Genomic DNA, 24,617 nt, shown 5'->3' with positions numbered 1-24,617 from the left:
TTTGTTATGTTGCGATTAGGGTTTTTTTTTCATGCTGTAAGCTGCCTTGAGCATGGTTCAAACCATGGAAAGGCAGCATAAAAATAAAATAATCTACGAAGCAGCCTAAAACAGGGACATCATTTTTGGGGACCACACTCCCATGCAAGCTATGTGATCTGCATGAGATTGTGGGGCCCCCCAAAAGTGCTTTTTGGGGGGCACAGCACCCAAAACCACATGTTTCAGGGTACCATGCCAGAAAAAAGCAGCCTGAAATCGCATGTGTCCATTTTGGCCGCTGTTCTTCTGCAAGGAAAAAAAAATGACATTTCCCATTTTCTCTGGGACGGTTGATAGATATGATGTATGAATGCATGTATGCATCTGTCCTGTTGAGGCAGTCTTGATGGAATGGCTGCCCCTAGGCAACAGTTGAGCAGAGAGAGGGCCTGATGGAGCTGATAGAGAGAGCTCCACAACCTCGTTACTGGACACAAAGGTAGCCCATACCCAGCCAAGCCAAGCCAAGCCAAGCCAACCCAGTTTTCCCTGGAGATCCCGCAAAGTATGTTACAAAAGCCTGTATTCCAGGGCATACACCACAACTTATAAGTGTATCCATCTTAACAACGCGTTCTTCATATGTGATCTACAACAGTATAAATGTTTGGAACTGATATTTGGCTTTCTGGAGTATATTATTATTATTATTATTATTATTATTATTATTATTATTAAAGATTTTATTGATTTACAAAAGTGAGTGCAATGTCTCTCTCATATTTTTTCCATTTAACATTTTTACAAATCAGATTTGGTTGTTGAGACATTAGGGAAAGGGGAAAGGAGGTGGGTGGGATGGTGGGATGGGTGAGGTGGGGTGACAATGTTTCTATTTTCCTTAATATATGTAGGGTTTGGTGTCAGCGTTGTTTGTGCAGGTTCTCTGTTGTTCGCTTGTGTTTCTTTGGCGATGGGAGAGGTATGATTGTTCATTGGCGTAGGGTGTGATTGTTCATTTGTGGTTGGCTGTGGTGATCTTTGGTTTCCTGTGTGAGTGGGGTGGGTGGGTGTTTTTGATCAGGTTAGCCATATTGATTTGTATGCTGTCGGTAGATTTTTGTCATTGTCTTGTTGGGCTGTGTGTGTGATGAAGGGGAACCATACCGGGGTGAAGGCGTCTTCTTCTATTTGTCCCCGTGTCAGTTTTAGGTTACTGGTTAGTTTTTCTATTAGGGCTGTATTTGTGAATGAAACAAGCTCTGCCATTCTCCAGCAATCGCCTCTTTGCTCTTTGTTCCTCTTGATTTGTGCGCCAACTTTTCTGTAAGTATTCAAGTTTGTGCCTTTTAAGGCCTTCCATGGTGTGGCTTACAACCATATGTGCTGCCACTAAGAGAAATCCAATGAGTGGTTTGGACATTGCCTTTCTAAAGGTCATTATAATAAACCCACCTCGAGGTCTGGTGGTGAAGCCCCGGCTACGCAGTAAAGAAAGGCAGGAACACTTCCCTTCTCACCTGCTGTGGTGTGTAATTGTACCCAACTTCCTTCACTTTGTCTTGCTGCTTAGCTAGCTACCTCCTTCTCGGCATCTTTCCTGGGCTCCTTGCTACTCTAAGATGCCCCCGGGTGGTTTGAGGAGGAGATAAGGTATCAAATGATAGTGTACTTCTTCCAAGATACTGCATGTATCATACACACATGCACATACTGCAGGTGTGTGTTAGAGAGTTTTGTTTTAAAGAACAGAATGGGCTGGACCTTGGCTCAATAAGGCTGCATTTTTACCAAGCATACAACTTCCCTCCGTCCTTATTCTGGTTTCTTTCTGTTACATTTTATTTTGCACATTTGTAACATCTCCATCCTATATTTATCTTAACTTGTCTTAACACTCTCTTTTATCTTAAATAGAATGTTAATTCTTCTCACGAAGTGAGTCTTATCTCAGTCCTGCTAGTGTCTTTATATGTGCGCAATAAGTCTCTAAATATAGTATAAATTTAGACCATTCTTTCTGGAACGCTTGGTCACACTGGTTCCGGATACGTCCAGTCAGCCTTGCCATTTCCGCATATTCCATAACTTTCGCCTGCCATTCTTCTATTGTTGGAAGTTCCTGCTGTTTCCATTTTTGGGCTAGCAAAATTATTGCCGCCGTTGTAGCGTATATAAACAATTTCTGATCTATTTTTGGTATTTCCTCTCCAACCATTCCTAATAGAAATGCTTCAGGTCTCTTTGGAAAGGTGTATCTGAACATTCTTTTTAACTCATTATATGTATCAAATGCACAAACCTTCCAGGTTTGTGATTTGATCTCAGAGTGTCCCGCTTTTCCTTAGGGCGTCCCTTTGTTCATTAGAGAAATGTTGGAGGGTATGCTCCATCTGCTTCCCCCATACTTTTATATACTTCTAGAGAAAAGGAATTTAAGCAGAGACACAATAAACCAAGAAACCCCAAATGTCACAATATTTTCTCCCCATGTAGTTGCTCCATCCCTTGCAAGAAAATGGGCTTTTTCGTTGAGAGAAAAGGTGAGCAATAAGGGCAGATCTACGCTATACATTTCAAGCTCATTCAGCATACATTTCAAACTTTTCCCAAAGCACCCTGGGAACTGTGGTTTGTTGCGGGTGCTGGGGGTTGCAGCCCTTCGAGGAATAAACCACAGACCCCAGGGTCTTTTCGGGTGAGTCATGTGCCTGAAATGTGCTTTGGGTGTGCTTGAAATGTATAGTGTGGATCTGGCCCAAGAGGGGACATGATAGAGGTGCCATACATGCTGGCTGCAGTTGGATGGGGTTGAAAAAAGAGAGTAGGGTTGGGGTTCTGGGTTTCAATTCTCTTCCCCAGTCCTTTTTAAAGCAGCCTTGCCCAAACTGGTGCCTTCTAGATATTGCTAGACTCCAGTGTTCATCATCCCTGACCTTGGGCTGTGCTTCCCAGGGCTAATCGGAGGTGGGTCCAGCAATATCTGCAGGGCACCAGGTTGGGCAAGGCTGCATTAAAAAAAAAAAAAGCTTTATTTCTCCTTTGGAAGGATGTCTCTGTGGGGAGATGGAGCTGCCCACTTACATTATTCATATGTACGTGAGCCCAGGAAGATACAGTTACATTCCAGCCTCTCAGTCAGTGACTATACCTTGACTTTTTAACTCCCAGCACCCTGTAGAAAACAGCAAATTGAAAAATCTCCTGGCCGTCAGGTTGTTTTGGAAGCCTGGAGAGGGGCACTGAGGACAATTTCCCCTGCAGAACGATAAGGAGAAAGACTTCTGCAAGATAAGCCTCGGAAGCAACCTCTGCCATGGCCAGATCCTGCGTTAGTTCTTAACTTTCTTGGGGGCAATTAAAGAGGTCAACGTCACACCATCCGAAGCATAGGAAAAAAACGCAGTGATACCTGCGGGGACTTGCCCAATCCAGTCAGAAGGTAAATTAAGAGAAGGCTGTTCTTTCTTTCTCTCTCCGCCTGTAGTTCTGAAGAGGGCAATTTTAATACGGGGGGAAATGTTCCCACTTTTGCTGCAAAGGTCTTGAGGCCGGGTTCCAAATCTGAAGACGTACCATGCACATGTTGCCCTGAGACTTTCTTCCTTGCTTCTGTCTCCATGGGCATTCCTGTCTACCTCTGCCCAAGGGCAAACCCCGTGGCGAAGTGGCCGAGAGAAAGCAGAGGATGAGCCTCTTCCGACACCAAGAAAATGGTTAAGAAAGGGAAAGATGCCAAGAAGGGGAAGAAGGAGGCCGTCAGTGACTCCGAGGAGGTGTCGGAGGCTGACCTAAATGCCGAGGGAAGCGAGGTGGGCAGCGAGGTGGCGGAGGTGGTGGAGGAAGTTGTGGAGGAAGTGGTGGAGGAAGTGGTGGAGGAAGAAGACCCGAAGGGTAAAAAGGGGAAAGACAAGAAAGGGGGGTTGGCCAAATTTGGTAAGAAAGGGGCAGCCAAAGGCAAGAAAGGGGCAGCAGAAGAGGAGGCAGTAGTGGTGGAGGAGGAGGAAGATGCCTCTGGGAAGAAGAAAGGAAAGCAGCTGAAAGGCACCTCCAAGCTGGTCATCGGCCTGGCGACTGACGATGCCAAGAAGAAGAAAGGGGCCAAGAAGGAGCAAGCCAAAGCCCAGCTGAAAGGGGCCACCAAGGCCATGGCGATAGCCAAGAAGGAGGATCCGCCCCCTAGGAGGCGGAGCTTGAAGAGCACGTCCAAGTTCTTGATGGGCTTCGGAGGGCTGGGCCCAAAGAAGAGCCGCAAGAAGGGCCAGTTCAAGAACGCCTCCCGCTTCTTCTGGGGGCTGAAGAAGCACAGCACCACCAAGAAGTCCAAGAAGAACAAGGGCATCCTCAAGTCCACCTCCAACATCATGATGCGCTTTAAGTCCCTTGGGAAGAAGAAGAAGAAGGAGAGGAAGAAAGAGGCGCCGCCCAAGACTGAGAAGAAGAAGTCGACCTTCATGCTGATACGCTTTGGCGGTGGGACAGCTACAGGCAAAGGGTTATTTGGTGGCCTGTGCCGGAAGAGGAAGGGGGACGCCAACTTCAAGCCCCGGGCCGAGATCGTCAGCAACATTGCAGCTGCAACCAGCTGGCTGACCAGGAGATTCTTGGCCAAACACGGCCGGTGCACCTGTGATGGAAAAGTCACCAATGAATCCTGGCTGACCAAGATTGGAGCCAAGAAGCTGCCCTTCCCATCGGGGGATGAGGTTCTGAAGCACAAAGCTAACATGAGGAAGACCCCTGGAGGCAACAGCACCCTCTATGGCCAAGCCCAGGAAGAGTTCGGCTACTGGGAGGATGTGGATTCTGCCACCCCACTGAATTTCTACGATGACTGCCAAGAGGAAGATTATTATGACCCAGAGGCGTGTGATGGTGAGCATGATGACAGGTGTCCAGCGGATGAAGAATCTGGACCATTTGAGGAGCCGGTGGAGTTCTATGAGCAAGACCAATATGACTATCCTAACCGTAATGATCCACATTATGAACCCTCTGCCAGCTATTCTCCATACGAATCGTATGATGACTTTGGAAGTGGTTATGAAGAGCCTGAAGGAACACACGGGCCCCATTTTGCAGGGGAAGATGAACTGGGGTACCCTGATGATGGCTCCTACTCTCAGCACGAAGTCAGCTACAGCGAGCATGAATGGTCCCCTCAGACACAGTCTTCGTACAACCCGTATGCTTATCCGTTGGATGACATTGTGGAGACAGACGAGACGGAAGGAGTCATGGAAGAACAGGGCTGCTACCCCTCCGCGCTCTCCAATTCTTCCTTTTTTGAGCAGCAAGGTATGGGAGAAAATTTGCCTTCCAAACTGTCTGTGAAAAGAGGGTTCCGGCTTTTCCCAAGGCCTCAGGTGAAACTCTTCGGCACAGACAAGCTTGACGTCTCCCTCCCTCCTTCGCCACACATTCCGCTTGCCAGTTTTGATCTAGAGGAGGAGGAAGAGGAAGAAGAATCAGAGCCCTTGACATCTCCTTTTGCCCAGTTTGATGATCAGAATCTAGAGCCTCCCAGGTCACCGAGGACTTTCTCAAAGCTGCTTCCTGGCTGTTTCGTTCGGAAGCTTCAAAGGCCTCTCTCCCCAGACTCGCCCAGAAGGCATTTGATCCCAGCTGCGAATAATCCTAGCTTCTCCCCCAGAGAATTTGGAAGCCCTCTGGGGCAGTTCCTACAAAGATCTCTCTCACAACCAAAGCCCATACTCAAGCACCGCAGGGATGGTGGACCGAGCAGGCCTACTACACCATCTCCAAGTAGGAGAACTCTGTCTTCACCATTAGGAGAGAGTAGGCATATGGGGCCACCTTCTCCTCAGCTGGGGGCAAGGCTCTCTCAAATGCTCAGTTTAGCATCTTCTCCTCAATCCATGCGGCGGTTTGGGGCTCCAGGGAGGCACGCCAGTGGCCTCGCTTCTTCTCACCCTGCAGGAAAACTACGAGATGCTCTTCAGGAAGAGCTGCACAACACACTTCCATTTGCCCGGTCATCTTCCCACACAAAGACACACCAGGAAGGCCCCGGCTCACCTCAGAGGGAATTCAGCCAAACAGCCAACTCTCCCTCTTCACTAAAACAAAGTACAAGGTCCTTCGGCTTAAATAGGCCTCAGACTGGCTTTCACATTCCTGAGACAAGTAACCCTTATCAGCAGTTGTCTGGTGGCCACCAGCCCTCAAGGTCCTCCTCTTCATGGTCAACAATCATGCATGGAAGCCCTCCCCTCCAGCGGAGGAACCCACCTACTTCTGGGGCTCCTCCTTCTTTGAAGAGAGTCGTTTCACCGCCAGAAAATGCTACTCCATCATGGGGACATAGGCTGGCCGCCACGGGGAACCCATCAGAAAAAGCCACCTTCCGCTCACCTTCATCCCCTAGACCAACAGCACGTAATCCTTTTATGAGCCAACGCACTCCATCCTCTTCTAGTTTAGGAGGAGTCAGTGGTCACAGGACCGAGACCCCTTTGAGCCATCCTTCATTTCATGGCTCCGTCAAATCCATTACTTCCAAATTCCAGGATGCTATGTTGAATAGGACCCCTGGAAGATTTACCTCAGCGGGCTTCCATAATCCCACTGGCGGGAGATTGAAAGCCCCTCCCTCACCTCAGCCATCTCTCAGGAATTTTGGCTCGCCTCCCATCCAAAACCCCTTTCAGCCGCCAAGGAGAACGAGCCCCCCGTCTGTGGATGCTCAAGGCATGCTTCCCCAAGCTTGGAGCAGGCAGCAAGAGCCCCCGACCAAAGCCGTGAAACCGTTAATGAGAAACCAGTTCATGAGGCAGTTCGGCTCCCAGTCCCCCAATTTGTCTGCCAGGAGCTCCCCTCACATGTTTACGCAGCAAGGGGGGCGGAGGGTCACCATCAGGGAGTCTCCAAGAAACTCGTCTCCTCTCACTGAGGCTTTTGATGGTGCCAATGGACCAGGAGAGGATCAATGGCTAGAGCAGCAGCAGCAGCAGAGGTGGGACCGTGTTTCTGGAAAGGGAAGGCCAGCAGCCTGGAATCCCTCACCCAAGACAAGAGCCGCTGGAAGCCTGAGGAGCCTTTCGAATCTGTCTGTGCCCTCAAGTCCTGTTCCCAGCACCCGGCAGGCCTACCTGCAGCGCGTCGGACAGCCCTTAGCTGGGATGGCCCAGGCTGTTTCGTCCATCAGGCGTCCTCTTTCACTGACAAAAAGCAGCACCAAAGATAGGAATGCGTCCCAGGCACGGGCTGATCACATCCCTGGACAGTTGCCTCCTTTTTCCAGGAGTCTATTTTATGAGGACGCTCCTCCTCCACCGCCTCCACCACCCCCATCATCGAAGCAAGCAGGGTTGGCCGGCCACTCCCGGTCACCAACTCCGAAACTGGCCCGCAAGGCCTTGGATAGTAATTGGTCCTACGTCATTTCTGGGAGCAATCCTGGTCACTTGGGAGGGCCCAACCTCAGCCCCTTGTCCCAAAGGGCAGCTTCGTTTAAGGGGCCTGCCTACAACATGGGAAGGGGGAGCCCTTCCCTTCCGCGTTCCTCGCCCTTTCGGAATAACCACCCGGGAAGCTGGGAAGCTGCCTATTCGCCCGCCGAACTGCATGAAAACGACGCGGAGGACAGCTTTGGGAGGTACGCAGTCGTCATGCCCCAGATCCAGCGGATCGGCTCTTCCTTCAGGAGGAAATCCCGCATGCAAAACCAGAACAGCCCCAGGCACCAGGCAGCCAACGATTGGGCCTCAGGGAGCTTCAACCCATCGACATCTTTCCAGGGAGGCAGTGGCTTGGCTTGGTACTTGACACGCGGTTCGACGATGCACCACACGGAATTTGGTGGGATGAGCAAGAGGTGGCGGTGCAAGGTAATTGAAGGAGAGTCCTGTACTTTTTTGTGATGGGGAGGGGGAAGGGGAGTGGAGCAGAACAGTGCCGGCCCTATCATTAGGCAGAGTGTGGTAACTGTCTCAGGCGGCGGATGTTCAGGGGAGGGCAGCTTCCCCAGCTGTTTCTTCTCCGGCCTCTTCTGGGAGGCAAGAGTTTGATCTGGCACAATACCTGTCCTGTGCCCCCATAACTAGCCAAGTGCCCTCAGGATCCTGTTGCCCATGTAATGAAGTAAGATTCAACTGTCCATGAAATGTGTTTGCGTGGGGCGCATCTTGCCCTTCTCCTTGGGTTGGCCCTGGTCTGGGGTGGATGGAAGTGGAAAGGTTATCCTGAATCGGGCTTTTCTGCCCAGGTTCTCTTGGAATTCTGGATCAGTTTCACTCGCAAGGTCTCGCTTAGGGATGGGAAGTAATTTAGTTAAGTTTGCAATTATATGTGCCTGCTGGATGAGGCCAGTGGCCCATCTAGTCCAGGCTCCTGTTCACACAGTGGCCAAACAGAACCCCCTATGGGAAAAACAAAATAAAAAATTCTTTCCAAAATAAGAATGCATGCACACGAAAGCTCATACCAAGAACAAACTTAGTTGGTCTCTAAGGTGCTACTGGAAAGAATTTTTTATTTTTGTTTTGACTATGGCAGACCAACACGGCTACCCACCTGTAACTGCCCCTATGGGAAGTTCACAAGCAGCACCTGAACACAGCAGCAGTCACAAGCGGCCTGTCCGAGCGAAAGAGCTGTATGTAAATTTAGGGACCTGATCTCCGACATGGAGCTGGCATGGAACAGAAGGAGAGTATTAATTAGAGCGAAGCTGACTCCTGCTGCCTTGAGCAGAGCTGCCTGAAGCGGATCATCATTCAAAGCCCAGCTTTGAGGAGCTTATCTTTTGATAAGTATTTGCTTACCAATCTTCTGCCGCCGCCTTTACAGACTCGATACCAACAAAACAGGGCACCACGGCAGGCTTGGAAACGAGATGCTGCCTGTAAGCAAAGTCACTTAAATAACACAGACAGAGCCCAGGGAGAAAAATCTCGATAACGCTTTACTGAGGAAAACTGAACAACAACAGTGTATGATCCGAGGAGAAAGGAATAGAGAGGTTTTGTCTTCCTTTGTTCGGGCCTTGTGCATGGAGGGAGACATACAACCAGACATACGGAGGGAAACTCCCTCAGAAGTACTCAGCCAATCAGGGCACGTGTTACCTCAGTAAAGTTCAGGCTGCTCTGCATGGTTGCCAAGCAACACCTCTTCCTCCACCACTTTCATATTCATACCTTTCCTAGAAGCAGGAATGTTTATAGAGAGCCAGTATGGTGTGAAGGTTAGAGCGTTGGTTCAGGACTAGAGAGATCAGGGTTGAAATCCCCACTTTTCCATGAAGCTTACTAGGTGTTATAATGAAGCAGGAGGGAAATCATTGATGCTCCCTTGAGCTACTTGGAAAAGGGATAGGATAAAAATTTACTTTTTAAAAAAATTGTTTGGCGTTTCAAAAGCATCAGGGATAGAACCAACTTGTGTCTAGGCTGCACTGGGGTCTAGGTCTGACATGCTAGTTTTCTATGGGGAGGGTTTTTTTTGTTTTTTGTTTTAGTGCATGCAAGATAATTCAGTCATGTCAGTGCCTACCTGCAGTCTGAAATGATTCAGCCTAAACACAGCATGACGATTTGAGTAAGAATTAGGACTTGGTAGCCCCTTACTCTAGATACCTTTTAACCCTTTGTTGTTTTACTTAGTCAAGGTGGCTAAAGGGTTAGGAATGGGGGGGGGGTTGGAGGGCACCTGGGGGTTCCTCAGTTGTTTAGCAGGGGCCCTTCAATGCAACTATCGGTCACAGCAGGCAAATTTACTCCCTTGCTCCTGGTCTTGGGCCACATTCATGCCATACATTTAAAGCACTATAATACCACTCATGGCTTCCTCCAAAGAATTCTGGGAGATGTAGTTTGTGAAGTGTGCTGAGGGTTGTTAGGAGGCCCCTATTCCTGTCCCAGAACTACAGTTCCCAGAGTTCCCTGTGAAGAGAGGCTGGCTGTTAAACCACTCTGGCAACGTTCAGGCCATGAGGAGAGGGCAGCTCCTGCCCCACAATTCCTCCCCCCAGGCAGCTTATATATCCTCTCAATCACTCTATATATCTGTCAGGACGGGTGTCAGGGTCAGGTCAGCAATATCTCACAAGATGTCGGTGAAGTTAACTCTTTATACAAACAAACAAACAGCTCAGGCCAAGTGAGCACCCCAACTCTTCCTGGTTGATCTTGTCCCAATGAGGCAGTTGTGAGGACTGAAGGTCCACAGCTCTCTAAGTCGATTTCTTCTCCAGGTCCTTCCCAAACAATCTGAGGCGCCTTCATCTTGCCTTTCTTTGTTCCGCCCTCTTCATTCCTTTTTGTGTTCTGGGAGACAAGTGGGGATAGGAGCTTGTCACAGCAGGAAGGGAAGATTCCCTGGATTCTGCACCCCCCTGACTAATCTCTGCCTCCTGGCCCCTCTCCTCTCCAGCCTCCGCTCCTGCATCTGATTCTGGACTCCTCTCTACCACAGCCTCTTCCTGCTCATTAAACCATTACCTCTTCAGCTTCCAGCACATCCTCTTCGCAGTCTTTTCCCTCTTCTCCCTCTGACCACTCGTTGTCATCCCACCCCAATCCCCTGGCCATGAGCCTTCTTTCTTCGGGGGTTCCCATCTGGTTCCTCCCACCACTCCTCGGCATCCAACCAGCCCATGACAAGAAGAAGAGTTTGGATTTGATATCCTGCTTTATCACTACCCGAAGGAGTCTCAAAGTGGCTAACATTCTCCTTTCCCTTCCTCCCCCACAACAAACACTCTCTCTGTGAGGTGAGTGGGGCTGAGGGACTTCAGAGAAGTGTGACCAGCCCAAGGTCACCCAGCAGCTGCATGTGGAAGAGTAGGGAAGTGAACCCCGTTCACCAGATTATGAGTCCACCGCTCTTAACCACTACACCACACTGACAATATTCTATAAATCACTTTGTATATGTTGCCCTGCGTCTTGAACCAGCCACTGCCACCACCACCCAAGGTGCCTTATTCAGGAATAGTTTTGTAGTCTGTCTTTTCCCACCAGTTGTATAACTGCTCTTTTTTAATTGATAAGTTCCAATGCATTAATAATGTTTGCCATACAGTGGTACCTTGGTTTATGAACTTAATCCATTCCAGAAGTCCGTTCTTAAACCAAAGCGTTCTTAAGCCAAGGCGTGCTTTCCCATAGCAGCGGGGGACTCAATTTACAAATGGAACACACTCAACAGGAAGTGGAACATGTTCTGCTTCCAAGGCAAAGTTCACAAACCAAAACACCTACTTCCAGGTTTGCAGTGTTCTTAATCCAAGTTGTTCATAAACTAAGCTGTTCTTTGTTGTAGCGTGGGGTTAGTGATTTCAGTAAGTGATTTCAGCTTTCTGACATAGCAGGCAGGAGACAGCTTCTTCATGTAACGCCTTATTCAGGCAAACAAGACTGGAGACTGAGGAGAGGGAAGCTACATTTATAGGGACAGAACACTGGCTAGAAAGGATACATTTTGGAGGGAACAATCTCAAGCAATCACAAAGCTGCCTTTTGGTGGGAACCAATAAGACTGAGGATCCAAATACAGCAGCTTAAATGAACCAATAGTAGCTGTTCCTTCTGGAATAGAAAGGCAGTTACTTTACCCTAAAGCGAATACAGACAATAGTAATACAGATACAAAAACCATTGAATCAATACACAACGTTCTTAAACCAAGGTACCACTGTATTTTATTGCTGAAAGCCGCTTTGAGAACGGGCGTTACAAGCAATAAATAATACCCTGGATAATAAATGCATTGATTGCATGTATTTGCATACAAAAGATAACTTGCATTTTCCTTGAGGGTCAAGTACATGGGGGCATGGATCTGAGCATATGCTGATCTTCTTGTCTTTTCCTCTCTGCAAATATAGATGCACACCACCCACAGCTTGCAATGTCCAGCCCACCCACTGCAGCATGGGGATAATGCTGTGGAAGACATGACCCAGCTGGAGTAAGTTGAATGCTGTCTGGCAGTTTTAAAGGAACGCATGGAATCTGGTGGCTTTCCTGGTGCAAATGCTGGGAATCCCAGACAAATATTGTGAATGTCCAAAACGATGAATGTGAATGTCCAAAACTCTCTGCCCCTCTGGACTAAGGATGTTGGGGAAACAGAGCAAAAATGGGAGTAGAAATTGCCAGTGCTTGCTTGTTTGCCCCATGTCCACAATGGAAATTAATTCAGCGAATATGATTGGTGTTTGCTCTTGTTGCTTTGTGTCTGCAAATGATATGTAATTGATTATGTCAGGTTTCCTCAACCTCGGCCCTCCACATGTTTTGAGACTACAATTCCCATCATCCCTGACCACTGGTCCTGCTAGCTAGGGATCATGGGAGTTGTAGGCCAAAAACATCTGGAGGGCCAAGGTTGAGGAAGGCTGGATTATGCCTTCCCCAATCCTCCCATGTGCACTGCATTTTCTTTGGGGTACAACAACCTAATGATAACATAACTAATATGTAATAAATAGTCCTTGAAAGAATTCCTTTCTTTCTGTACATTGCAGAGACCTCCAGGAGAATGCGGTTCTTAACAACATCAGGTTGAGGTTTGACCGGGGACTGATTTATGTAAGTTGGTTGTTGTCCTTTCACTTTTGCTTATTTCCGAAGCTTAATGAACTACTGGGAAAGAACCCAGCATGGTGCTGTGGATGCAGTGTTGGCCCATGGAGACCTGGGTTCAAATCCTCACTAAGCCACAAAGCACTCTGGGAGATCTTGGGATTGTTGTAGCAATAGATGTGGGAACTGGGGTTGGGAGGCGGGAAGTGAACTCTGTATACCAGCCACCCCACAACCAACTAAGCTCCCATCAGTTCCAGCAGTATATGGCTGTGTGCTGGCTGGTTCTGATGGGAGCTGTTGTCCAAAACATGGAGGGCACCAGAAGGCGGGTGCACACCATCCAGCTTGTGGGGGCAGGGAAGGATGAAATAAAGATGCAATGATTAAAATAAATTAAAAATATGGGATTTTTAAATTAACAAATGCATAAGTGAAAGCAAAATATAGGAAGATAAAGGAAAAGGTTCTGGAGGAGCTCCAGGTAAAGCTAAGGTTACATCCAGTAGGTTCCGTTCTTCCTTATTTGTGGTTTTGATACACAAAGCACCCAGTTACTTTTGAGTAACCACCCAATCAAGTAAGTTGGGTTGTTGTTTATTAATGAGTAACTGTGCTGCTTGGGAGGGTTCTACTTCACGTGACTATGCTTGGGGTTCAATACACACACACAGAGAAGCCTCGTTTGCACATAATGATAAACCATTACGGTTTGTTTAACAAACCAGGAGTTGTCCCACAGATGATCAAACAATCCATGGCTTGTTTCTCCATAGTTTGTTTCGTTTTGCAGCATCTTTTGTCTCGTGCTTTTTTGGCTTTGTGAATGTCTTCTCCAAACAAATCTTGGTTAAGGAAAGGTTCTGGGATTTCAAGCTATACTTAAAACAAATCAAGGTTCATAAACCGACAGCAAACCATGGCTTCAGATTATTATTTTTCTTTTGTTTTTTGCAGTAAACAAATCATAGTTAAATGTTCACATGTAAAACTAAGCCATGGTTTAATAGGCAAGAATGGAATAAACCATGGCTTAGCATTATGTGTGAAGCAGGTCGTAGTGTCATGCATGCATTCAGAGCTTATCCCCTTCCGCTGAATTTCTCTCTTTCTCTTCCAGACCTATATAGGTAGCATCTTAGTGTCTGTGAATCCTTACAAAATGTACAACATCTATGGGACAGACCACGTGCTGCAATATGAAGGGAAAGCCTTGGGGGAGAACCCACCGTAAGTCTCTGCTGCTTACAGACTGGATCTGGAGGCAACGGGCTGTGTATTGTTTACTTCCAAAGAAGTACCATGCTTTTTAAAAAGCATGACTGCAGAGGTATTCTGGAAAGTATGTTTGTACTGTACGTCTGCTGAAATCTCAGAAGCCAGAGCTGTGGCTAAGTAACACAAATAGCGGTCTTATCCTGAGTCAGACCATCACTCCATCTTGTCCAATCCAGCCTTTGCCAACCCGATGTTCTCTAGATGTTTTGGACATAGATAGATTTATTGTTACGGTTCTCAACCAGCACACACATGTCCATAAAAAACAATCCAAAATACATGCTAAAATATGAACTATAAATATAAACTTTAAAATTTTTAGATAAAAGAAGATATCACTACTTTAAAAGGTGGGCTACAACATAACCAGTAAACCAGTAAACACAGGCTTGTCTTTAGCTCTGTCCTGAAGTTGTGTGGGTACTGCGAACTACATCGGACCGAATTTTTATGGCTCTAGCACAGAACCTGGCTACCTTTGCTGTCACATTAGCGTTAGCATCTGAGAGAAGCCACTCTATATAGAAATTGTCCGAGCGTCCAGGTAGCTCAGCCAGCATCGAGTGGATAAACTTGCCTCGCACCTCCTCGTAGAAGCAGCATTGCAAGAGTAGATGTTTTGGACTATAACTTCTATCAGCCCTGGTTACCATGACAGTGCTAGCTGGGGCTGATAGGCGCTGTAGTCCAAAACCTCTGGACAACATCAGGTTGGTGAAGGTTGGTTTAATTTGAGGCTCTCAAGGATCTTGCATAGATAAACGTTCTTCCCAGCTGTTGAGGACTTGGAGGGGAAAGGTCAGGACAATAAATGTACTTCCTGCATTTCAATGTGCTGCCAGTGTCCTCCAGAACTGCTTCCCTCCAGGCACCCAGTCCCAGAACCAGAAGCGTAGCAAACCCAAGTGGTACCCGGTGCAGATTTTTTTTTGTCACCTCCCCATCCGCCCACACTCCTTCAAGTCACAGTGAGCGTTTTGCGTTCCCCCACAATGCTTTGCGGCACCTCATGAGCAAAACGCTCACTGTGACTTGAAGGAGTGTGGGCGGATGGTACTCCAGGTCCAGGTGGACTGAGTAAAGCAAGCACAGCTAATGGTTTTGCAGTGCTGTGGTGAGTCCTAAGCCCAAAGCCACACTGGATTTGCTCTGGCTTGTGCTTGAGGCTCTAGGTGGAGGTGCCAAATGTCACCCCTTGAAGATGGCACCTTTGTGCCCCCTGAGAGAGCAGTGCCCTGGTGAAATGTGCCAGGCTGCTGGGTGGAGCCCTGGCTGGGCAGAGCTGTGCTTCTGTGGCTCTTCCCAGCAGGAAGGAAAAAGCAAAGTGTGTAAAAGGCGAAAGATTTATACGATCTGAAGAGAAACCAGAAGAAGGATAGTATTAGTTTAAATGGGAAGTTACTTAAGATATTTGCAAGGGACGCAGAAGGAGGAGACAGGAGGAAGTCCGACTAAGATGTGAGAAAAATACAGGTTGTTAAAAATAATGAGATTTTTGTTTTTTTTGTTTTTTATGTAGTTTGTTCTAATTGTTGTTGTTGTCATATGTTTTGTTTAAAAATTGTTTAATAAATATTATTTTTAAAAAAACAAAATGGAAAAAGCAAAAGCAAAGTGTGTGCTGTGTAAGCCAGCTGCTGCACTGAGCAACTTATGAGTTGTGGGGTGGGCATGCTGAGAGTCACCCCCCTCCCCTGGAACTTGGGGCGGACCACCCCCCGCCCCCCCTAGCGACGCCCTCCTGCCCAGAACACTGTGGTTCCTACTGTCAATGCAGGTGCGCTGGAATGTTAGCTTGATGGAAGCACGTCACTGGATATCTGCTTTGCAATTTGAAGCCAGATTTTTAAATCCTCTCTTCCTTTTCGCAGGCACCTTTTCGCAATCACCAATATCGCCTACAGCAAACTGAGAGATGCCAAAATCAACCAGTGTATTATTATCAGGTGAGCCTTCAGTGCAGTTCTTCTGAGTGCAACACCTTCCTTCTGCCTGTTGGCAGGGCAGGTGCGTTCTGTTAATGACAGACGAGCTAGCCCATAATCTCCTCCAGTTCTGCAAGTGTTTGCAAGACTGATACATAACCTACAAGCATGTATCTTTTAGCATTGCAAGGAAGAAATGATAATAAATAACTAGGGCTGTCTTGTTCACCTGATTGCTTGTAGTGGCGAAAGTGGTTCGGGCAAAACGGAAGCCACCAAACTGATCCTCCGTTATCTGGCAGCGATAAATCAGAAGCACACTGCAACACAGCAGGTACAACAGCCCGACTGAAGGCAGCCGACCCGGTCCAAGACCAGGGGCTCATCCTGACTTCCTTTTGCACCATGCTTTCCAGGCACTGATCTGGGCTTTAAAGCTCTGTGTCTGAGTGCTGTTGGGGTTTTCCTGTCCCAGCGTTTCCCCAGGAAAACCCTGGGAAACTGGAGCAAATGTCAATCGAAAAGCAAAACGTGACTGCTTTTTGCTGCAATTCAGCAGTAAAATGCACGTTTTCTCAGGGAAAGGACTGGGGCCAAAAAACAAGCCGCTTGGACTCAGAGCTTTGAAGGCCAGATCGGTGCCTGAAAACATGGCACAAAAGGAAGTCTGGATGAGCCCCTAAACTGATTAAAAGGTCTAGAGCTTCCATCTCCAGGGTGGCACTGCCAAGCTTGTTTGATGGGCAAAGGGGATGGGTTGGAGAACGTGAGCCATTCTGAGCTTTTTACAAAAGCTGATCAATTGCACACTGATTGCCTCCCAACCTCTGCTTCCTTCATGCACTTCCGCAGATAGAGGTACAGAGAAGCCGTGTGCAGTGTGAATGTTTTGCCGTGATTTTATAGAGTGAAACCAAGGATTGATTAAGTTGCATGCAGATTGGCCCCTGTGTAGAGTGCCTCATTTGCCTTGGTATAATCTGGGTTTAACCACTGAGGAGTTACTCTGCCCCTTCCCATTCCTCTGTGCTTGGGTGAGCTACCACCGATCTGGATAATCAAGAATTAAGGGTCAGTTGCTCCTCAGGATGTGACCCGTACGCAAGGGGTTGCATTGGAGGGCCCAACCTTCAAGTTTACTGTGAAAAGGCAGCTTCTAAGGTTGCCCCATCTGTCCTACCCTATTTGTTTTGGGGTACTGGGGAAGGATCCGAGTCAGTGCTAGATTTATGTACAAGCTAAACAAGCTATAGCTTTGGGCCCCACTCTCGGGGCCCCCCCAAAAAAAATTAAGGGAAAAAAACAACTGGATGTACATTCCAAAATGCAAGATAAAAACAAATAAAATAAAACCTACATACAACAACGGTGTTTTGTGTTGTGTAGGCTCCTATGATGTACATATTTTGTCATGTGCAAATGGCTTTAGACACCTATTGGCTCCATAAATTACCACATAGCATATATTCAACACAAAAAACAGTGACAATTTGTTGTTGACAAAGGACAGCTGGACATATAAAGGACCCCATTACCTTCAGTAGCTTAGGACCTCATCAAACCTAAATCCAGCCCTGATCTGAGTGACTAACGTGCACCCCACATTTCTTGTTGCAGGGTAGTTGGCCACAAAAATCACACTCAGTCAAGGGTGGGTTGATTTTTCCAGGGGTTGAACCACAAGTGTGTGAGCCCTTAGCACATTGCGTGTGTGCAGCCTTTGCCTTCCGTGTGAATTTCCAAATGTGCTGTACATCTGCAACATTGCAGCTGATGGGTCAGTCTTCATTGCTGTGAAATGTGCGCACCTTGGTACCCTTGGCAGAGTTATTGATCCTCAGATGCACCCAACTAAGCCCCGGAGCATAGACAATCTACACCTGGCCCTTGGGATGCTCTCGAAGCCACTCCTTTCTCTGAGATGCACCCCTCACTCGCCCTGCTGAGCACCCTCCTTGACCTCTATTGCATGATGGATCTCCCTAGCTTGGGGAGACAACCCCATTATTTGTTGTGGAGTTTGAGCTTTAAACGAAGAAAACAATATCCTCCCCCTCATTATTGCATGCTGGTGTGCTTTCTCCTCCTGTTTTGTATTTTGTTTTATGCGGTGGTCGAGTCAGATCCTTGAAGCGACTCCTCTGCTGGAATCCTTTGGAAATGCCAAGACGGTGCGGAACGACAACTCCAGCAGGTTTGGGAAATTTGTGGAACTCTTTCTGGAGGAGTAAGTAACCAAGCGCCCTGCGTCTTTCTGTATTTTTCTCCTCTGTCCTGGCGCCTGCATACTTAATACGCCCATATGACCCTGCCTGAACTCTTAGGCCCTGATCCTAATGCCCCTACCCTGGGCTAGATCAAGGGAGTTGTAGCCAACGTTAATCCAACTCAGAGTAGACCCATTGAAATTAATGGCCATGGCTAACTTTGAACTACTAATTTCAATGCATCTACTAACTTCCTCACCTAAATGCTGGAGATGGTGCACTTCCAGAGGCACATACCTCCACATGTGGTGGGAGTACCCCCAAAATCCAACTATTCTGGACAACAACCATACGAGAAATATGTAAAAATAACCAAGCAAGTATTAGAAATAACGCCAGAATTGGCCCTCCTAAACATCTTCCAAGACAATAATGCCCACTTACACCACAAAGAACTCATAAACCACCTACTTTCAGCAGCAATAAACATCATAATCAGACACTGGAGAGACCTGTCAGGAGTAAGCATGGACCAATGGTACCAAATAGTATGGGAAACAGCCTTACTAGAAAAATTAACCAATAAGCTGAAACTGACACGGGGACAAATAGAAGAAGACGCCTTCACCCCGGTATGGCTCCCCTTTATCACATACACAGCCTAACAAGAGAATGACAAAAATCCACCAACAGCATACAAATCAATATGGATAACCTGATCCAAAACACCCACCCACCCCACTCACACATGAAAACAAAGACCACCACAGCCAACCACAAATGAACAATCACCCCCTACGCCAACCCCAACCTCTCTCACCACCAAAGGAACACAAGCAAACGGCAGAGAACCTGCACAAGCAACGCTGACACCAAACCCTACATATATTAAGTAAAATAGACAGGTAGGTAGCCGTGTTGGTCTGCCAATCAAAACAAAATAAAAAATAAAAAAATCATTCTAGTAGCACCTTAGAGACCAACTAAGTTTGTTCTTGGTATGTGCTTTCATGAACAAACTTAGTTGGTCTCTAAGGTGCTACTAGAATGATTTTATTTATTTATTTTTTTGTTTTGATTGGCAGACCAACACGGCTACCTACCGTAAGTAAAATAGAAACATCGTCACTCAACCCCAACCCCACCCATCCTCCCCCCGTCCACCTCTTTCCCCCTCTTCTTCCTAATGTCTCAACAAATGAAACTGATTTGTAAAAATGATACATGGAAAAAATACGAGAGAGAGAGAGAGAGAGAGAGAGAGAGAGAGAGAGAGAGAGATTGCACATACTTTTTGTAAATCAATAAATCTTTAATAAAAATACAAATAATAATAATAATGATTCTACTAACTTCAATGAGGCTACAACCCACTGGCAGGCAATCCAGGCTTCCAGCCCATGCGATATTGGGCTCGTGTTAGGGGGTGGCCCAGAGGGCATGAGCCCAAGATCTTTTGCGTTAGGACCCAGATCTCCTGCCCTTCCCGCCCTTTAAAAAAAGCTTTTTTATTTTTTACTTGCTTGTAAGTCTGTTGTGTAAACTGCAAAGCACCATTCTCATTTGCCCAAAGGCACCTAATACAATATTAATTTAGCACATGCACAGGGGTCCTATGTCTTGAGCAGGAGTGAGCTGAGAAATTCATTTCAGTTCACATTTATGTAATTCACCCTTCCCAGAACAAACTGAGAACCAAAATGCAGCCATCTTTCAAAATGTGCGCCTTTTCTGAGTTTTGCAGTGCATTTCTCCACCATGTAGCGTATGCAAAAAAAAAAAAAAATGCATAGTGTAAATCTTTCTTGAAATCTTTCTCATAAAAGTGAAAATAATGTACAAAAACGCACTGTATCAGGGGAAGTTGCTTTGCAAAGAATGTGTGGTTTAGGGGAAATTGCATGCAAATGGGTGTATTAAGAGAAATTTGCACTAAAATGTTGATTGATTTTCATGAGGACATACTTCTAAGGGGAAATATGCACAGGATTCTGCTGTTTAACCGTCCACCCACCCCCACAAAAAACCCCGGTGCAGGTGAAGGAATTGAAAGCCACCCTTCTACACTGCCTTTGGGCTAGTTAATGGTGGTGCTTTGTAAGGCCAGTGGTGTCTCTAGAGCTGGAGCTTCCAACCAGATGGTTAACTCCAAGTCCCATCATCCCCAAACAGCTTGGCCAATGCTCAGGGATGATGGGAGTTGTAGTCCCAAACATCTGGAAAACAACACATTGCCTATCCCTGCCCTAGAGGTGGGCATTCCTTTCAGTACTGATGGAAAGATGGGATTTTGTGATGTTTCAATGGTGGTATTGTGCTTTTTGGTATACCCAACCACAATATTTTTCTCGTGAACTGGCAGTTAATTAGTTAATTTAAAATTTTAATTAACCCAATTGCCCAAAATGCTGTGGTCATCTTCTGAGACCCTTCTCCAGAGGTGAGGCAATCAAAGAAAGGGCCTTTTCAGTAGTGGCTCCCTGCTTGGGAAATACTCTCCCCAATGGGGTTCACCTGGTGCCAAGTCTCATGTCTCTCCAATGCCTGATCAGCAACTTTTAATTTACCCAGGACTTTTTATATAGTAGCTATTAGACCTCCTTCAGCACTGCTGCTATTTATTTTACCTTGCTTTGCTGCTTATTATCAGATTCTATAGTGTTTTGGGATGTGGGTGGCGCTGTGGCACCTACGCAAACCACAGTTTGTTGTTACAACTAACTCAAGCTTCTGGGAATTCTGGAATTGGGCATGGCTGCCCACAGCCCTGAGCTGGCCCTGTTGATATGTTGATGCACAATATGCTCTTCCTTTCCCATGGCACCTCAATTTTGAAATAATTCAAAGTACCTTCTACTGGGCCCAGGATCCTATAGTTGTAAAGCAGGCTGAATATATGAGATTGTGTCTTGTCGGAACACAGAAGCGTTGTAAGCCAAAAATAGCTTATCTCTCAAGTTTATGCCAGTAAAACTCAGAAACGTGAGGAGTTAGGATTCCAACATTGTTTATTGCGAAGCAGTAGGTTACAGTAGGGACGCGGGTGGTGCTGTGGGTTAAACCACAGAGCCTAGGGCTTGCCGATCAGAAGGTCGGCGGTTCGAATCCCCGCGACGGGGTGAGCTCCCGTTGCTTGGTCCCAGCTCCTGCCCACCTAGCAGTTCGAAAGCACGTCAAAGTGCAAGTAGATAAATAGGTACCGCTCCGGCGGGAAGGTAAACGGCGTTTCCGTGCGCTGCTCTGGTTCTCCAGAAGCGGCTTAGTCATGCTGGCCACATGACTCGGAAGCTGTACGCTGGCTCCCTCGGCCAATAAAGTGAGATGAGCGCCACAACCCCAGAGTCATCCACAACTGGACCTAATGGTCAGGGGTCCCTTTACCTTTACCTTTAGGTTACAGTTGGATCGTTCCACAAAACTGCAACCCGGCCCTGTGGTCCAGGCAGTGGTATTTATAAAGTTTCAAACAAAGCATTTCAATTTTCACCAATCGTACACATCATTACCTCATTTCATGATTAATATACATATGCAAGAAGCACTGGCAATTTCTGCTGATTAAGTTCTGATTGCCACCGTGTTCTGTTACATTGTGTTAGTGTGCATGTTGGGAACCTGTGTTACGGGACGGAAAAGACCCAACGCAAGTATCAAATTTTGTCTCTGCAGCAATGGGTTCATTTGTGGTGCCATTACTTCGCAGTACCTTCTGGAGAAATCAAGGGTCGTCTTTCAGGTGAGGCTCTGCACGTCTCCTTCATTTCCCTAATAATCTTCTGTTGCAAGCAAGGGCCAGCTTTTATAAAAGAAAGATGGCTCCTCCTCCGTGGCCAGGTTACTGAGTCATTTCCCTGACTTGTAAAATGTTGCAAGCTGGGAGAGAACTCTTAGGAGAAAGACGAGCTTTTCCCAAGAGTTCTGTAAGAGAGTTTGGAAATAGCAGGCCAGTTCTAAATCTATCTTTCTTTCTATTTATTTATTGCATTTATATTCAATTTTTTTATCCAAGGACCTCATTTTTAAAAAATTTAATTGAAGAACCTTTTAATGAGGGTGAAAGAGGAAAGCGCAAAATATGGTCTGAAGCTCAACATCAAAAAAACTAAGATCATGGCCACTGGTCCCATCAACTCCTGGCAAATAGAAGGGGAAGAAATGGAGGCAGTGAGAGATTTCACTTTCTTGGGTTCCATGATCACTGCAGATGGTGACAGCAGTCACGAAATTAGAAGACGCCTGCTTCTTGGGAGAAAAGCAATGACAAACCTAGACAGCATCTTAAAAAGCAAAGACATCACCTTGCCAACAAAGGTCCGTATAGTTAAAGCTATGGTTTTCCCAGTAGTAATGTACGGAAGTGAGAGCTGGACCATCAAGAAGGCTGATCGCCGAAGAATTGATGCTTTTGAATTATGGTGCTGGAGGAGACTCTTGAGAGTCCCATGGACTGCAAGAAGATCAAACCTATCCATTCTCAAGGAAATCGGCCCTGAGTGCTCACTAGAAGGACAGATCCTGAAGTTGAGGCTCCAGTACTTTGGCCACCTCATGAGAAGAGAAGACTCCCTGGAAAAGACCCTGATGTTGGGAAAGATGGAGGGCACAAGGAGAAGGGGACGACAAAGGATGAGATGGTTGGACAGTATTCTCGAAGCTACTAACATGAGTTTGGCCAAACTGCGGGAGGCGGTGAAGGATAGGCGTGCCTGGCGTGCTCTGGTCCATGGGGTCACGAAGAGTCGGACACGACTGAACGACTGAACAACAACAACAATTTGTATTACGCCCTTCATCTGAAGATCTCAGGGTGGTTCACAGTTGACATACACGGTTCTTCTTCATGAGCTTCATGGCCAAGGGGGGATTTGAACCTGGGTCTCCCAGGTTCCTGCAATGCAGGAATCTTTTGGCCAAGGGAGATCGAACCCACGACCCTGAGATTAAGAGTCTCATGCTGTACTGACTGAGCCATATTGTTTTCTATGCCTGCCAAAACATTTTTATTTAGGCAATCCTACCAAGACATGTACTTTATATGTATATACTGTTGATTTTGTCCATATTTTGATAATTTCAAAATATGATTTTTTAAAATCATTATTTTTAAACGAATATTTTATACTATTAGGTAAACCACTTAAGGTGCATTTTTTAAATGAAACTGTACTTTATTTCTGCATAAAAATATGTATATACTGCTATTCATTAAAAATATATAAGCAGCTTACAACAATTATGCATAAAACCATAGAATAAAAAAATATAAAAGTTTAAATTAGACATCAGCTATTCATAGAAAAAAAATACATATCGCTATTTAAAATTAAATAAATCAACATATAAATGAAATCTGTCTCATGCTGTTTCTGTGTCCATATTTGTCATGGTAATGATTCCCTCTTGTATTCCTTGCCTTGCCATGTAGGCCAATAATGAGCGGAACTACCATATATTTTACGAGATGCTGGCTGGCCTCCCTGCCCAGCAGAAGCGGAAATTCGGCCTTCAAGAGGCAGAAACATACTATTACCTGAACCAGGTATGGGCCTCTCATTGAAATGCCTATGGAACAGGAGGATAAAAGCACTGGATATTATTCTTACAAATACCCAAACATTTCAATCAAGGAGGAATGGTGCTCTGTCCCAAGCGGTGGTCCCAATCAGACGAGGGTCTTGGCCAGGGGCAGAGAGCCTTTTTGACCCCAGGGTCTGCATTCCCTTGCGGGGAACAAATGCCTCCCTTTCATCGAATGTAGGGAGGTAACTGGGGATGCGGGTGGCGCTGTGGGTTAAACCACAGAGCCGAGGGCTTGCTGATCAGAAGGTTGGCGGTTTGAATCCCCGCGACGGGGTGAGCTCTCATTGCTCGGTCCCAGCTCCTGCCCACCTAGCAGTTCGAAAGCACGTCAAAGTGCAAGTAGATAAATAGGTACCACTCTGGCGGGAAGGTAAATGGTGTCTCCGTGCACAGCTCTGGTTCGCCAGAAGCAGCTTTGTCATGCTGGCCACATGACCCGGAAGCTGTACGCCGGCTCCCTCGGCCAGTAACGCGAGATGAGCACCACAACCCCAGAGTCAGACACGACTGGACCTAATGGTCAGGGGTCCCTTTACCTTTTACCTTTTACCTTTTTTAGGGAGGTAACTGCGAGATTCCTGGCAAGGTGGACACTGAGGATTTTCACCGGTTGCTCGACGCCATGGAAATCCTGCACTTCACTGCCCATGATCAGGACAGCATCTTCCGAATGTTGTCTTCCATTCTCCACTTGGGGAATGTCTACTTTGAAAAATACGAGGTTAGTTACTGGGATGGAAATGTGAGTCTAGTGTGCATTCTAAGGAAAAGCTTTTTTTTTAAAAAAAAAAAAAAACCCAGTAAACCACACCACTTGTTCTGCCAGAGTGAGGAAGCAGGAAGTTTCAGGATGTAGTCTGGATGGCTGTGTGGTGCCTTGATGTTTTCCTCCTGAGTACGTGGTCCCTGGCTGCCTGGATCATATAGCCAGCAAGAACTTTTAATCAAATTGGTGCAAAGAGGGGGAGGCATGCAAGAGCGAACCAGTGTGAAAAATGTAAATTGGAGTGCGGGGAGGTCTTTGGGGAGGCCAACTCCCATTTTCACACTGATGATGTTGCCCCATGAAAATTGGGCGCAGCTGACCCGGTGCT

General features: G+C 46.7%; 1 protein-coding gene across 1 annotated transcript in view; it reads left to right on the top strand.

Moving 5' to 3' along the window:
* The first annotated feature begins 3,996 nt into the window (after window positions 1-3,996).
* The window catches only part of MYO15A (myosin XVA), a 106,430-nt gene continuing 85,809 nt past the window's right edge, over window positions 3,997-24,617 (top strand). The window contains exons 1-10 of the mRNA XM_033166496.1: window positions 3,997-7,832; window positions 11,834-11,916; window positions 12,476-12,539; window positions 13,654-13,763; window positions 15,683-15,757; window positions 15,980-16,070; window positions 17,860-17,963; window positions 21,613-21,679; window positions 23,369-23,482; window positions 24,083-24,244. Of these exons, the coding sequence (XP_033022387.1) occupies window positions 4,131-7,832; window positions 11,834-11,916; window positions 12,476-12,539; window positions 13,654-13,763; window positions 15,683-15,757; window positions 15,980-16,070; window positions 17,860-17,963; window positions 21,613-21,679; window positions 23,369-23,482; window positions 24,083-24,244 (4,572 nt within the window). The 5' untranslated portion in view covers window positions 3,997-4,130. The remainder of the gene's footprint in view (window positions 7,833-11,833; window positions 11,917-12,475; window positions 12,540-13,653; window positions 13,764-15,682; window positions 15,758-15,979; window positions 16,071-17,859; window positions 17,964-21,612; window positions 21,680-23,368; window positions 23,483-24,082; window positions 24,245-24,617) is intronic.

The sequence above is a fragment of the Lacerta agilis genome, chromosome 13 (assembly GCF_009819535.1).
Source record: "Lacerta agilis isolate rLacAgi1 chromosome 13, rLacAgi1.pri, whole genome shotgun sequence".
In the NCBI taxonomy this organism is placed as follows: domain Eukaryota; kingdom Metazoa; phylum Chordata; class Lepidosauria; order Squamata; family Lacertidae; genus Lacerta; species Lacerta agilis.
Note: the sequence above shows the minus strand (reverse complement) of the source record. Positions and strands in the feature narration are given on the sequence as shown.